General features: G+C 34.3%; 1 protein-coding gene across 4 annotated transcripts in view; it reads left to right on the top strand.

The window, feature by feature from the left end:
• The window catches only part of TBC1D22A (TBC1 domain family member 22A), a 143,029-nt gene that overhangs the window by 64,023 nt on the left and 64,602 nt on the right, over positions 1 to 14,404 (top strand). Inside the window, exons 11-12 of one of the 4 annotated variants that reach the window (XM_040061854.2) lie at positions 9,847 to 9,974; positions 10,780 to 12,032. In XM_040061854.2, coding sequence (XP_039917788.1) covers positions 9,847 to 9,974; positions 10,780 to 10,878 — 227 coding nt within the window. In that variant the 3' untranslated portion in view covers positions 10,879 to 12,032. Of the gene's footprint in view, positions 1 to 9,846; positions 9,975 to 10,067; positions 10,174 to 10,243; positions 10,738 to 10,779; positions 12,033 to 14,404 lie in introns of those variants that run through there. The other 3 variants (XM_040061856.2, XM_040061855.2, XM_040061853.2) reach the window with 3 other exon arrangements.

Consider the following 14,404-nt stretch of genomic DNA (forward strand, 5'->3'; position numbering starts at 1 on the left):
ATTAGACAATGGTGGTTGTGTACTACAGTCATTGCCTTTTGGATACCTCAGCTAAGGGATCCTGAACTTATTGGTGCAATCATGACATAGTTTGATTGAATATCGTGGTTTACTCTTAATTTCCTTATTGCTTTTGTCTTTTAATTCAGGGTTTGCTATACTGCAGTTAAAGGGAAATGTATGGCTCATATAAATTCAGTGGCTTTGTGTTTTAGAAAAGCCCCTCATGATCTGTATTTGCTGTACTTATCCTAAGTGCTCATTAAGGTTACTGTGCAAGAAAATAATATTCCTGTTGGTACTGTGTCATATTATTTTCTTGATGCTGGGTAACTGCATGGTGAAGCAAATCTTGATGTAGTAAGTAGCTGTGTGAGTGGATGAAGCCTGTACTGCTTATTTGCTAATAATAATGGATTACCTGTGTATGAAAGATGATGTTTGTACTTTGGAGAGTGCTAATGCATTATGTCAGAGATTCAGGCAAGCTTCATTAACCCAGCCTCATGGATCACAACTCCATGAGGTAACTGTCCTTGTGTGTACATTCCAGAATATTGCAGAAGACTTCAAACAACCAAAATATGCTCTTAATTTAATCATAATATCATTCTGCTTAAACTCTGGAAAATAATTTTGATGAATTGTATTTAATGGAATTTTTTTAGTTTGTTAATGGAATGTTATTGTAGATGAGAGAGAGTTTGAAGATAAAGCATTATTCAGTCTCATTAGTCTACTTGTCCTCATCATTCAGATTTTTCTCAGAATTATAGAAAAAAAAATTGAGAGGGATGATCAATAGATAGCTCAATAATATAAGGAATCTCTTATAACTAATTATCTTTTCTGTTTCCTATAATGCTGTAGAGCTCCTTTGCTCTAAATCATGAACTATTTCTCATGGTTTGTAAAAGGTCATACTTACATGGCCCACAGTCTTCCACTTTTACTTCATTTAGGCTTGAAATGAAATACACATGGTATAGGCATGCCCAAAGTAATTCAGGATTTGTGTTGCCAGAATTTAAAAGTGCTTAGCACTTGGCTGGTGTCATGCTTGGAAGAATCTCAACTTCTTCAATGTAGTGTAAGACAACTGGTAATTACATGAGAGTTTGAGGTAGCCATTTGGAGAATGCTGAGCATTTATAGATATAAGTAATCTGGGAATTCCATGAACATTAATAAAAGATGTTAAAATTGTGTAGCATTCTCTCCAAATTAGCAATAAGGAAAAAACCTTAGCCTGTTATAATGTTAAAAGTATTTTTAATATATGTTGGTTTCTTATTAGTATTACAGAAAATTATAAAGCCACTATTGACAACTCAGTATAAATATTCTGTATCTTCTGTGGGATAAGTTTAAAAATATTTTTTCTGCATCTTTTCTAGAGCAACTCAACCCAGGTTTTGCATTTGTGTTCTGCACAGTCTGATTTTTTTACTTGTAGATAAAGAAATTCTCTGTTATTAGTTTCACATTCTTTCACCAAAAATCACCGATCACTTTGTAGAATTTTCCCTTGAATTTTAGTAACAAGAGATGGGAAAATTATTCAAAATAATAATTTAAAAAGATCTTACTTTTGCTGTATATGCTTTACCCCTTCTCTTGAAAATGGAAGTAATGGAAAAATACCTAAGAAAATTAAAAGAGTGCTGCATTTTAACTTTCTCATAAGAAAATTTATCTGGAATTCAGCTACATTTTTCAAAGGTTCAGTAGAACTTCAAAATTTCTGCTGTTTCCACTGTGAGTGCATCTTCTGATCATCTCTTTTGGAGAATTACCACAGCTGTTCCTACATATGATGTTTTCATCAGGACAATTTCTGGTTTTATTGTTGTAAAAATATTAAAATCTTTTTAAGAGGAAAGTATTTTTAGTTTAAAATTTAATCCAACTTGTTATATTTGGATTGCTTAAAAGAATGACTTTTAATAAATACTGAATAGTATTGTTTGAGGAAATACTGTTAGTTATTCCTAAGTGCAGTTAAATTGCTAATTCACCTTTAAAAATCATATTCTATTAATAATTTTACAAGTCCTACTTTTCTTATTGCTGACATGTTTTATATGTATTTTCATTCACACCAAATGACAGACAAATTAGATAATGCCTCTTGACTTCATGTTCTGAGCAATTTAATCTTGACTCTACTAATCATACTTTCTTTACTAGTTTCTGTCTTGGGTTACAAGCATCTTGGTTATCTGAAGTTCTGTAGATGATGCCAGAATTAAGGGATTGTAATAAAGTCCTTTCATGTTGTGGCCTTAAATTCATATTTTGCATAGTTTTGCTATTCACATAAAATTTTAAAATATAACTTTCTTGTAAATAGTTATGTGTTGTGTGTAAATATATGCAGATCAAGTTCTTCATGAAATGTAGTCACTTAAAACTTTTTTATTTTATATGCATTTTTGTTTAACCACGGTAGAAAGGCTGATTTAATTGTACCAATCTGTGTACTTCTCAAGCTTTGAAATATTTGCTGTCTAAAAGGCTGGTTGATAAAGCTCTTAATATTTATGTATAATATGTTTTCTTATTTAATTGGAGAAGTTTATGAAACATCCTTCATTAGAATAGGATTAGTACTGGTAGGATTATCCTTTCAAAGGTCTGAGTTTATTTAAGAGCTCTGTGTTTTTAATGGCTGCTAAAGTTTTAAATGTCCAAACTTGGGATTTTACAGTTTCTTCTCTGAATGTTGTGTGGCTGTTTTGCATTCAGCAGGTTCTTGTCTCAGGAGATAAAGGTGCTTATTCCCAAAGAAGTGTTCAATGCTCCAAACACAAACATTTCACAGTTCTGCTCAGAACTTAATTTCATTTGATGAGTTAAGCCCAAAAGTACTTAGAGATACCTCATGAGTAGTTTTAATGCTTCCATAGTTTCTGAAGGACATTCAGTTTCTCTCCTGATTGAACTTTTTAAACTACAGAGAAAAATGTTTTGCTTTTTTCTTCAGGAAAATCTGACTCTCAAAAAGGCAAAATATCAATCCAGACTAATACATTTTCTTATTAATCCATTTACTGTTGTTTAATCAGAACTCACAGAACAAGTTATCTGTTCAATATACATGATAGATATAGATTAATTAATTTGTATTTTTAATTTGGATCTTGGGTATTCATACAATGAAATGATAATGAAACTGTGGAAATAGAGGACATTTGATCTATCTTTGTTATGTATTCCATCATGCTAATGATTTTTTTGGTTAATGGTTAAAGAATGCATAATTGTATGAGCAAAATTATATTCATGTTTAATTATATTGTAAAACATTTTACAGACACCAATAACTTTGAATTAGGATTGTGTCGAAGTATCTGGAAAAAAGAGCTCTAATTGCAAGAATTGCAAAACTGGTATTCTCAGCCATGTGAAAGCATTTTGAATTGAAAATGGGCATAGAATTTATTTAGACCTTACTGCTGTTATTGAGAATGAGTGATTAATAAGGACCTTGTTTCCTGGTCCATCTTTCTTTGTCAGCTTGGTGCTGAAGTGATGCAAAATCTTGTAAGCATTTCATAATTGTTTTAAGTAATTTGTACTCCAAAGCTCATTCTCACTTTAAAAAAGCTATTTTATTTGACTCAGTAGTAGTTATTTTATATCTGATTTTATGGTTGTAATTACTGTATTATACTTTAATCCACTTGTAAGTGCTGTTCACTGGGCATTATAATTAATTAATATATCTTTTAAATAATATTTTTGTTTTACTGTGGAGATTATGTTTGTATGCTATTACAGAGTTCAGAGACCTTAGCAAGAGTTGAGACTGACTGTAAAATAATTTGTAAATTCCTGACTGCATGTAAGCAATTTAACTTTTAAATAGCCAAACCTTACTATTTTCATGGCAAATTAAAAAAAGAGAAAAAAGGGAAGAAAAGGGATATTTCACATGGGGAATCTAGGAAGTGTCATAAACCCTTTTATGAATGCACACAGTAATGATTTAGAAGAACAGGCTAGAGAATTCCAGTGATGGTACCTAGAAGTACAAGTGACTCATCAAGCATATGTTTTCTCTGTTGTTTGTTGCACTTGGAATATTAAGTTTGAGGTCCACCTGGAAACATGGAGTTTTTCTTCTAGCTAGAAGGCTAGATCTTTCTTGATTACTACTAAATGTTTTTCCTAATATTTTCCTCCGTTTAGTGTGTTACATAGCACAGCATTGTTTCTTCCATTTGATTCCATGAGGCAACCAGGCCTTCCCTTCCCTCCTCTAGTATTTTCTTCTTTTGCTTTGGTAGCAGTGTCTTGGGTTTTCAGTATTAGCATATGGACCATGTCTTGTGGTATGATGAAGATACTTCTCAGTCCTAGCTACAAGTGATATGTTTAGTGAGCTAAATTTAAGTAGACCATTATCTTTAAATTGTAGGTCATGAGGACAATGTAGTGGGTAATACTTCTGTGTTTCTGCCAGTCATATTTTATTTTTAGGACTTTTCAGGGGTTTTTTTTGTTGTGGTTTTTTTTTTTTTAATGCTTTTGTAATTTTTTACAGCTGACAATTTTAACTAATTATAAAACATAAACTAAGTCTAGGACAAGATATAGTCAGTGTGTAAATATTTTACTTGGATCTCTACTATTAGTTGAAGTAGAACTATGTATCATGATGAGATCTTGTCTTGAAGTGCACATTTATTATCTTTAGAATGTCTTCTTCAGTCATCAGGAACTTAATTTGTAATTAATGTATATTAATAAAAGTTAATATACATAACTACAAATAACTCATTGCAAAGATATAGTCTTGGCACTTACTTTTGTTCAGAATTTCACATTGGGGGTTGTAAGCCTTTTCTGCATCTGGCAACATCTGGTGTTGGGATTTTACTCCAAACTCTTACCTTGTATGCTATAAACATCTTGGCATTGAACAATGTAGAAATTATTCAAGAGTGACAATTAGATTTAAAATTAGCTTTCAATAGAGTACTAAAAAAGGAAGCAGTCATTGACTGGTGACAAGGTCCTTTCTTTTGGACAGCAAGGTTCCGTATGTGGGAACTGTAACATAGGGATGGAGTGCACCCTCAATCAGTTTGCACCAAGTCAGGTGGGAATGTTGATCTGCTGGAGAGTAGGAACTATGGAGAGGGATCTGGGCAGGTTGGATCAATGGGTCAAGGCCAGTTTTGTGAGGTTCAACAAGTCCAAATGCCAGGTCCTGCTTTTCAGTCACAACAATCTCCTGCAGCACTGCAGGCTGGGGCAGATTGGCTGGAAAGCTGCCTTGCAGAAAAGGGCCTGGGGGTGCTGATTGACAGCTGGAACATCAGTCAGCATCTGCCCAGGTGGCCAAGAAGGCCAATATAATCGTGGCTCGTATCAGAAATGCATGGCCAGCAGGACCAGGGCAGTGATTGTCCCTGTTCTCAACAGTGGTGAGGCCACACCTGAAATCCTGTGTTCAGTTTTGGGTCCCTCACAAGAAGAAAGACATTGAGGTGCTGAAACATTGGTGTCCAGAGAAGGGCAATCGAGCTGAGGAAGGCTCTGGAGGACAAGTCTGATGAGTGTTTACCCTGGAAAAGAGAATCAGGGAAGACCTTATTTTTGTCTACAACTGCCTGAAAGGAGGTTGTAGCCAGGTGAGGGTCGGTCAGTTCTCAATAACAAGTGACCAGACAGGAGGAAATGACAAGAGGAGGAAGTTGTGGCAGGAGAGGTTTAGATTGGATATCTGGAAACATTTCTTCACCAGAAGGATTTTCAAGGACTGGAAGAGGCTTCCCAGAGAACTGTTTGAGTCACCATCCCTGGAGATATTTAAAAGATGTGTAGAGTGGCCCTTAACGACGTGGTTTATTGGTGGGATTTGCAGTGTTAGGTTAATGGTTGAGTATCAAGATCCTTTCCAGCCTAAATGGTCATATGATTCCATGGAAAACAGGAGTGCTAACGTGTTTCTGTAGCATGTTTTCATATGCTAAAGATCAATGCAAAAAAATCATTGTGCATGCAGAGGGCAGTGCCAATAAGCTCCTGTGGCAATGATTGGCTCATTATTTTACTTCTTGTTTTGGTATCAGAGCAGTAACTCTTCCAATTTTTAAGAAAAATCGTGTGAGTTTTCATGAGAAATATTTTTCTTCCTTTTGTTGAACGAAAAGACCTCTTTTTGAGAGATTGTTAGCTTACCTGCATTTCAGATAATTTTTAACACTTAGTGCTTTTTATATTTACAATGAAATATGTATAAAATATTAAATATTAAATATAAAATATTAAGTATTAGTTTTAAACCAAATTGTTCAGGTTATGACTGAAAAATAAACTTTAAGTAATATTCAAAATTTCAAAACTAGGTCAAACATCAGAAACTGTTTCTAGGATTGATAGGAATCTTTCAGTAAAGGTGAGCACCTAAAGGCTAATGTTCTGAAATGTTGAATTGTACAGATGGATTGGTGAAACTGTGCTGTGCCACAGTAATTTGGCAGTTCAGGCATAATTTTATATTATTTTGTGGGTTTTTTCTTATGTGTAAGCTTGCCTAGGGACTCGCTCTATCACCATCCTCCTGTCAAGACAGCAGTCAAGTTGTTTCAACAGGTTGTTTCTGTCCTTAACTGTTTGGTTCATGATTCTGTAATCATACAGATTTTAATTTTGAATTCAATGAAACAGCATGAGATGCTGACATTGAACATGAAGAATAAATATTTTATGTGTGTAGGCCCATCTGGTATGAGAAGCATCTGTTTAAGGTGGCTAAATGTGATCATTCAAAATAAGGTACCAATAAATATATTTAATAAAAATATGAATAGTTATAAATGTTTTTCATCTACAGGTTACCTGTTGTTGACAGTATACTTTGGAACTCATCTCAGTAATGTATTTTATACTTTATTCAGAAGACTTCCTTCACCCAAACTTTATGTGTAAATTTATTGAAAGTGTTGGGAAATTTAATACATGTAATTTTTATTTCTTTTGAATTTTGATTAAAGAATTTTTTTTAACTCTAAAATAATTCAGAAACTGCAGTAGAAGTAGTTTTATAAAATACTTGAAGTCTTAAAGCTGACAATAATTATATATCTTCTTGTTCATTGCACATGCATACTTATTTTCATTGAAATGGAAAATTTAGATTTAGATAATGCTGGTCCAAATTACCTTTATCAGCAAATTTCCTTCTGCTTACAATTACTTACAAAGTAGGAAGAATTAGCTTCTTTACTCAATGCATCTTCTATTCCAGTCTTGCATCAATTAGGTATAAAGCACAGAGTTTAGTAATCCATTTTTCAACTTGTTTAGACTAGAAAGCAACTTTCAAGAAATTCATTATGCCAATTAACTACCATAGTTGAAATATCACAACTGGCAAAATTTATTGTTCTTCATTACTTACTTTTAATGGCTACAAACAACCAAATGAAAATTGTTTCTGCTGTGTGAAGAACAAAAGTTTTGTGAGTTAGTAATTTTGCTTAGAAATAAAACTGCCTTTTTTTTTTTTTTGTATCCTGCTTGATGTACTAGATTATCTAATTTTAGTAATCTGTAATGTAGGTATCCAAATGTGACATTCAAATAATAAATTTAACCCAGTATCTCCCTTCAGTATATTTAACTTGCAGCTAATTTTTTCTAAAGCAAAGGCAGACACACAATAGTAATTCAGCATTTGGTGTAAATAAGTGATCTAATAATGGTGTAGTGAGTGGAGAACTGGCAGAGGATGGGGCTCAAAGGGTTGTGGGGAGTGAGGCTACATTTGGCAGGTGAGCATTCACCACTGATTTCCTTAAATGCTCAAGTTGAATGCCAATTCTATTCAATATTTTTGTCAGTGATCTGGATGCAAGAGTTGAATGCACAATTGCCAAGTCTGCAGATGATCCTGTACTGGGGGGCGCTGTTGACGCTTGAGGAACAAGATGCCTTGGAGAGGGATTGTTAGATTGGAGCACTGGCAATCATAAATGAATTATTTAAGATTTGAAAATTTAACAAGAACAAGTTAAAAGTTCTGCACCCATGATGATGTAATTCTGAGCACAGCATAGATTGGGAGCAGAGGGGCTGGAGAACAGCCCTGAAGAAAAGGGTCTGGTTTGTCCTGGCCAGGAGAGCAAATCCCATCCTGGGGTGCATCAAACAGCTGGTCAGAAGAGTTTTGACAGCATCAGTAGCTCGTCAAAAGAGTTGATTTTCCCACTGTGTTCAGTGTTGGTGCAGCATCACCTTGAGCATGATGTGCAATTCTGGGCCTCACAATTTGAGAATTTGTTTATGTTTCCTTATATTTATATTGTGGAAGGGTGTGACTTCAGGAACAAAGATACCAGGTCTGCTGAAGACTGCTTTGGCCACAGTTAAATGGAGGCTGACAAGTGCTATGGAGAAATACTAGGGCTTAATACATTTTCATTGTTATTTGTTTTCAGTTATCTTTGGAGACAAGATGTGATAAGTGGACCTTTGGAGTAATGTCTTGTGATGTCTTATTTTCTTAAAAACCCCTCATTTTTGATTGTTTTTAAAATCTAAAAGATTTCTACTTCCAGCTTCCATATTGAAACAACTGTTTTATATTGCCTGATATGTTCATATAGCCAAAAAATACATCTTGAGGGGAAAAAAAATGAACAGCTTCAGTCTTTATTATAATTTAGTATCACTTAACTTCTGTTATCTTAACCTCTAGGTAATGTTTCCTGTAATAGTGCTGCCATACTCTTGGGATTATTCTTTTAATTTATTTAGAAGTATAGTGTCATTTTAGATATTTCTTAGATTTGTAAAGTTTGGAAGATAAGCATTTACTCATTGTTTTAGCTGATAATACACCTCTGTGAATTTGGATGAAGGGGTCATCTCGGCAGCAGAAATCTCCAAAGAATGTATTTGTATACAGAAAGACAGTAGGAATGTCTTAGACTTTAACAAAGACTTCTTGTCATAAATTTGTCCAAAATTAAATGCTAAAGGCATTAGCATTTCTGCAGTGTTTGTCATCTACACCATGCTAATGTCATATTTGAGCCTGTTAACCAAAACTGCTAACAGAATGTCTGTGATCCTTTCTGCAGAAAATTCTCTCAATATAGACCAGCAATGTAGTAGATAAGTTCCATTAGCTCTAGCAATAACTCATGCAAATGATTATCACAGCTTTCAAATAGTATATGTTCTACAATAAGCACAGTGTGTGAGAGCCGTGGCACAGAAACCATTGATTGGTATTGGTTTTATTTCCATTTATTTGTAGTACTAAGAAATTATTTAAGCTGCAAATTAGCTGCAAAAGTTCAAGTTTTTTCAATATATTTCCTAACATTTTCTTGTCTCAAATGAATGCAACCTTTACATGTCCTTTCCTTATATTTCTTTACCTTCTTAATTTAATAATTTTCTTTTTTGATTGCCAAAAATTTATTTTTGGAGGCCATTATGTTATTTGGAAATGATGTTTCTTGTAGTGCTGCCCCAACTAATGTGTAGCCTGAGAAATTAGTGAGGATATATGTACCTAATAATTTCACATTATAACTTTGTATGTTTTTGTGGTATATTGTAAAACTCTGATCTTAATGTTTTGTTGAGATAGTGCAACTCAGACCAGTTATTTAATCCATCTAGTTGTAGAAAAATCAGTCCAGTGTAATGTTTAACTAATTAATCTTTTGGGTGTTCTCATTTGGTTGTGAGAATTTGCATGCACCACCTCAAGTTATTGCCTTGAGTTTGGAGGAGTATTGTATTGTTTTAGACACTGCACTTGATACTTCAAGATTTCAGAAAAGTTGCAGTAAAAAAACCTGTTTATTCTGTCTTCAGAACAAGTTCATAGGCACTTGGATCAGCATGAGGTGAAATACTTGCAATTTGCTTTCCGTTGGATGAATAACTTGCTGATGAGAGAAGTCCCTTTACGGTGTACCATCAGGTTATGGGACACATACCAAGTAAGTACTTTTTTAAACCTCCGTAACTCTGGTAGTGCGTTTTGGACATGCCAGTATCTTTGTGAGTGTTTTTTCTTGAACCCTTTGCTTTAGTGTCATCTGAGAATCACCATAATAAGAGGAAAAAACCTTCAATGATCACTGCTACTTAGAAACATTTAATGTCATCAATCTTCTTAACCTTTAAAGCCAAACACTTGATGTCATGATAGTTTATAGTACTAAAATAAACACTCACTCAAAGTTAATATTCCCTTCTGTCTCTTCAGAGAAGTGAAACACTGAATTGTGCCTAATCAATGCCCTCCATCAATTCTGAGTTCCAGGCTTTTTATCGTCCATCTGCTTATTCAATCCAATATCAGCTTTCAGCCTTCGGTTCTCAGCCTTTGCCATGTCTTTTGTCTTACTATTTGTCCAGACAAAACTCTTTATGTTGCTGACCTCTTGTTGCAGAAATTATTTTTCCTCAATAATTTCTTTTATTGTCAAGAGAAAGAATTGATATTTAAGAAAAGTTCCATTCTTAATTCTATTACGTGATGTTCCAGTAGCATCTGGTTGCAATTTTTGACTGTATGTTTAAACTATATATCCTTATCCAGCAACTTCGTTGTTGAAGTTAGGGGGGGAGGGAAAAGTAATAATATTTAAATTCCATAAGAATTTTCTACTGTATTAGTAAATATGAGATTAACTCATTATTTATGCTTTGTAAAGAGATGTAATATCTTTAAATATCAGTGTCTTTATATCTACTCTTTATGTAGAAATGTTCCGTTAGTTTCATACATTTTAATTCCAGAATGTGTACTTAGATCATCTATCCAGACCTATAACAGAGGGTGAAGAACTGCTTGCTCCTCATTTAATGAGTCGAATAAGTTGTTTTAGTGAAGTGTGATGGTATCCAAATCTGATAAGAACGTGTTAAGAAACGAGGAATCTATCAATTCTACTGTTAATCTGTTCTAAGAGGTGGTATCCTTGCAGAATTTATCTTCAACAAATACCTGAACTGAACATGGCTATTGTTTCCATCTGAGATTCTTTGGCCTTCTTTGTTTCATTAAAATATCTGTTACTCATTGTGATATTGTGATACCTGGCATTTTATTCCAGTAAAAAAAAATTATTTTTGTAAGACCTTTCTGATAGTTTGAAAGGTTGAGCTATATAAATGTTTTACTGTAACTCATTTATCTCCTTTTGAATAATTTTTGTTGGTGTTGCTGCAGTATTTCTAGCTCCTGAAGGTTTTTACTATGCTACCTCAAGCACTGCACTTGGTACCTGATAATTAACCTTATCTATATGACAAAATCATGTAAGAGAGCCTCCTTAATCCAGCTAACCATCCATATGTGCACCAAAACCAGATATTTTTGACAGAATTTCAATTTGAGCTCATCTCTGAGCTACGATTCTATGATAATGTTGAGAATTTTCCTTGGAAAATGAAGTCCGGGGTTAACTTCTCAAACTGTTGCCATGCTGAAAGGAGCCCTTTCTCATTGCTAGTCCATAGGCACCTCTCAAGTTGCACTTTGGTGGGATCTTTATAAGTGCTTCTGATTACTTAATTATAATTTAAAAAAAAAAAAGGATGCATTTACAGTAGTATTTAAAAGCTTAATACTTATATCTTTGATGAGATTTCCAAGGGTATCTTTTAAATCAAGGTTTCTTCAAGCTATTTATATCTAAATACCTAAATGGAATTGTTATACACAGAGTGGAGACTATTTTTGTATATTAAACAAGCTTAAGGAGTAATTCTGTGTTTTGACTCAGCAGGTGCAGTAGATCTATACTGTTTCTTAGGTTTCATTATTTAGTAGACTGATCTGTATGCATGTCTTGTCTAATAGTGTATTTAAAACCAATAAGCACCTCTTAATGTAGACACCTTTTTCTGAAGCAAGTTAAAGCAATTCCTCAAGCTGCTAATCAGATTTCAGTTGTGCTTATATTACACTGATTATCAACCTATAATATGGATCTTTTCACCCTGATACTATGGATAATAAATGCAGTGAGCCTGCAAGGGGCAGTAAAGTTCATGCAAAGTTTTTGCTAAAGTGGTAAGGAATAACGTTACAGATTTTTACTCAGCTTGTCATTAAGCCATTCTGTTGCCTGCAATTTCTAACTTAATTGTTTATAACTGTTTTACCAGTGCTGCTTTCCAAAGGGAAAACAGTTCAGAGATGGAATTTGTTCAGTTGGTTTTCTTGTGTTTCATTTTTTTAACTGTAAATCCTGCTATAGGCCAAAACATATCTCTCTTAGAGATATATTGTTAAAGAAGTTTTTAAGAGAGTTTTGCTATGGAGGGACCTGTGATGTTGGATTTTAAAGACAGATGTAAAATGAGTAAAGGCAAGAAATATAATTAGCTTTTCAGATACAGATGGGAGGAACAGTCCTATTAATAATTTTAAGGGCTGGATAGATGTTTAACTACTTTTCTCCCTGAGCTCAAAGACTGATGTTATCAGGCTTGCTTTTGATACCTCATGTGTCCTAAAGCAGTATATTAAGGACACATGGGAATTCTACTTAGATTTACACAGTTTTACTGTCCCCTATTTCAGTGGGTACTTAGGATGTGCTTTTATCCCTTGACATTCATGAACTACTGTAAACAGAAATAGCTTTTACCTGCACTTTAAGTTCAGAAAGGTGGGCTTGTCATGTTGTTATGTGATATCAGCAGGCACATTTACAGACATTCATCCCTACGCTGTTGATGTCAGGCTCTTGCTCAGACTCTACCTACCTTGTGGCTCTTTGGAAGTGGTGGAGCATTTTGAAGACCCTATTTACAGTCATCTCTAGTCCCAGTGTGTGTCTTGATGTGGGACTGGCATAGGAGCAGCATCAGAGGAGGGTTCAGGATGGGTGGGACAGTCAGATTCCTTCATGTGGAAGGAATAGGAAGTCAGGTGGAACTGTCAAATCTTCATGTCTGCACCAGGAGTGCAGTCTGGCTCTGTTTCCTGCAGAAATCCAATGAGAAAAGACCAGTGGCACCTTTTGAAAGAGAGGATCTGCTACTGCTGCTGTTTTCATGGAAAATAAAATTTTTCTCTCTTTTGTTTTCCTCTCTCCCCATTAAAGCTGAAACCATGCCTCGTTTCGCCAAGCTGCCTGTTTTCCCTCTGTTTCAGTGGAAAAATAAATACTGTGCTGTTTCCAGCTTAAATTCTAGATTGGTGATTCTCACAGCAGGCCCCAGTTTCTCATGAACTGCAACAGAGGGTTTTCAGGGGAATAACAGCACACTTAAATAGTCTGCTGTTGTGTATTTCCTAGTGTGAGAGATAACTGCTCTTGGCTGGAGGTGTTAAAACTGCATTGTGTCTCGGTATTTGTTACTGTTCTTCCGGTGACTTTCATGAGAATTGAATTGGACACTTTAATGATGTCCACCTCTGTGGTGGAATATATGGTAGGAAGAGTACTCTGGCTGGAGTCATACTCTCTGTCTAGTTTAATTTAGGATTTATCAGTCAGTTGTTAGGGTCTGTGGAATAAATCACTGAACACATCCAAAATACCTGTACTTGAGCGAGTTAGAGTTGAGGGGAAGAGAAATTTGGAAATTTCTCCCAAATCCTCACTTCAGTAAATACTCTGTTATTCTGTAACTGCATCTACGAAATCCACTATATACATCGCTGTCTTCTGAAGAACAGTGTAAAGCAGAAGTGAAGACATTATGCAATTTTGCTTGCAAAATATGTTGAGAAAGATTTTTTGCTGTAAGTATTTAGTTTGATTTATTCTTTAACCCGAATTGCATTTTAATGAGTGAATTATCCCACTTCTTCACTTGTTTCAGGCCTTGGGTTGTTGTTGTGGTGTGGGGTGTGTTTTTTTTTTTTTTTTTTTTTTTTTTTTTTTTAAATGCAGTAAACACCTTGTAAATTATTTCAAAATAGAAATTGCTTATTGCTTGTTAAGTTATACCCAAGACATTTAAAATTTAAATCCATAGAACTGAAACTGATTCATATGAAAGTACATGTCCACAAACCAAAATAATGTAACATAGACCTGAGTATTATCTTTTATTTTATCTTCCTTTTTTATCTTATAGGTTATCATCTTTTTTTGGCGTTGGTAAAATGAAGTAGCACGATGGCTGAATTATTCAGTTTATATAAACGTTTAACATATTTCTATGGACTTACAAAATGCAAGTTAGTTTTATATTTGGTCATTGACAGAAGGATGCTTTGACGATATTTTAAAGATTGCTTTGCTGTTTGAAACTGACTTTAACTCAGGATTCAATATACTATATTAGAAAAGGTGGAGACACCTCAATGCTCAGCATTTGTGCTGTCTTACTTGAGATAAAGTATTTTATATGCTTACCATTAAATCTCAGAAAGCATCCTTCCTTCAGACTAAGACATTTT

This window comes from Hirundo rustica, chromosome 4, assembly GCF_015227805.2.
Source record: "Hirundo rustica isolate bHirRus1 chromosome 4, bHirRus1.pri.v3, whole genome shotgun sequence".
Lineage (NCBI taxonomy): Eukaryota > Metazoa > Chordata > Aves > Passeriformes > Hirundinidae > Hirundo > Hirundo rustica.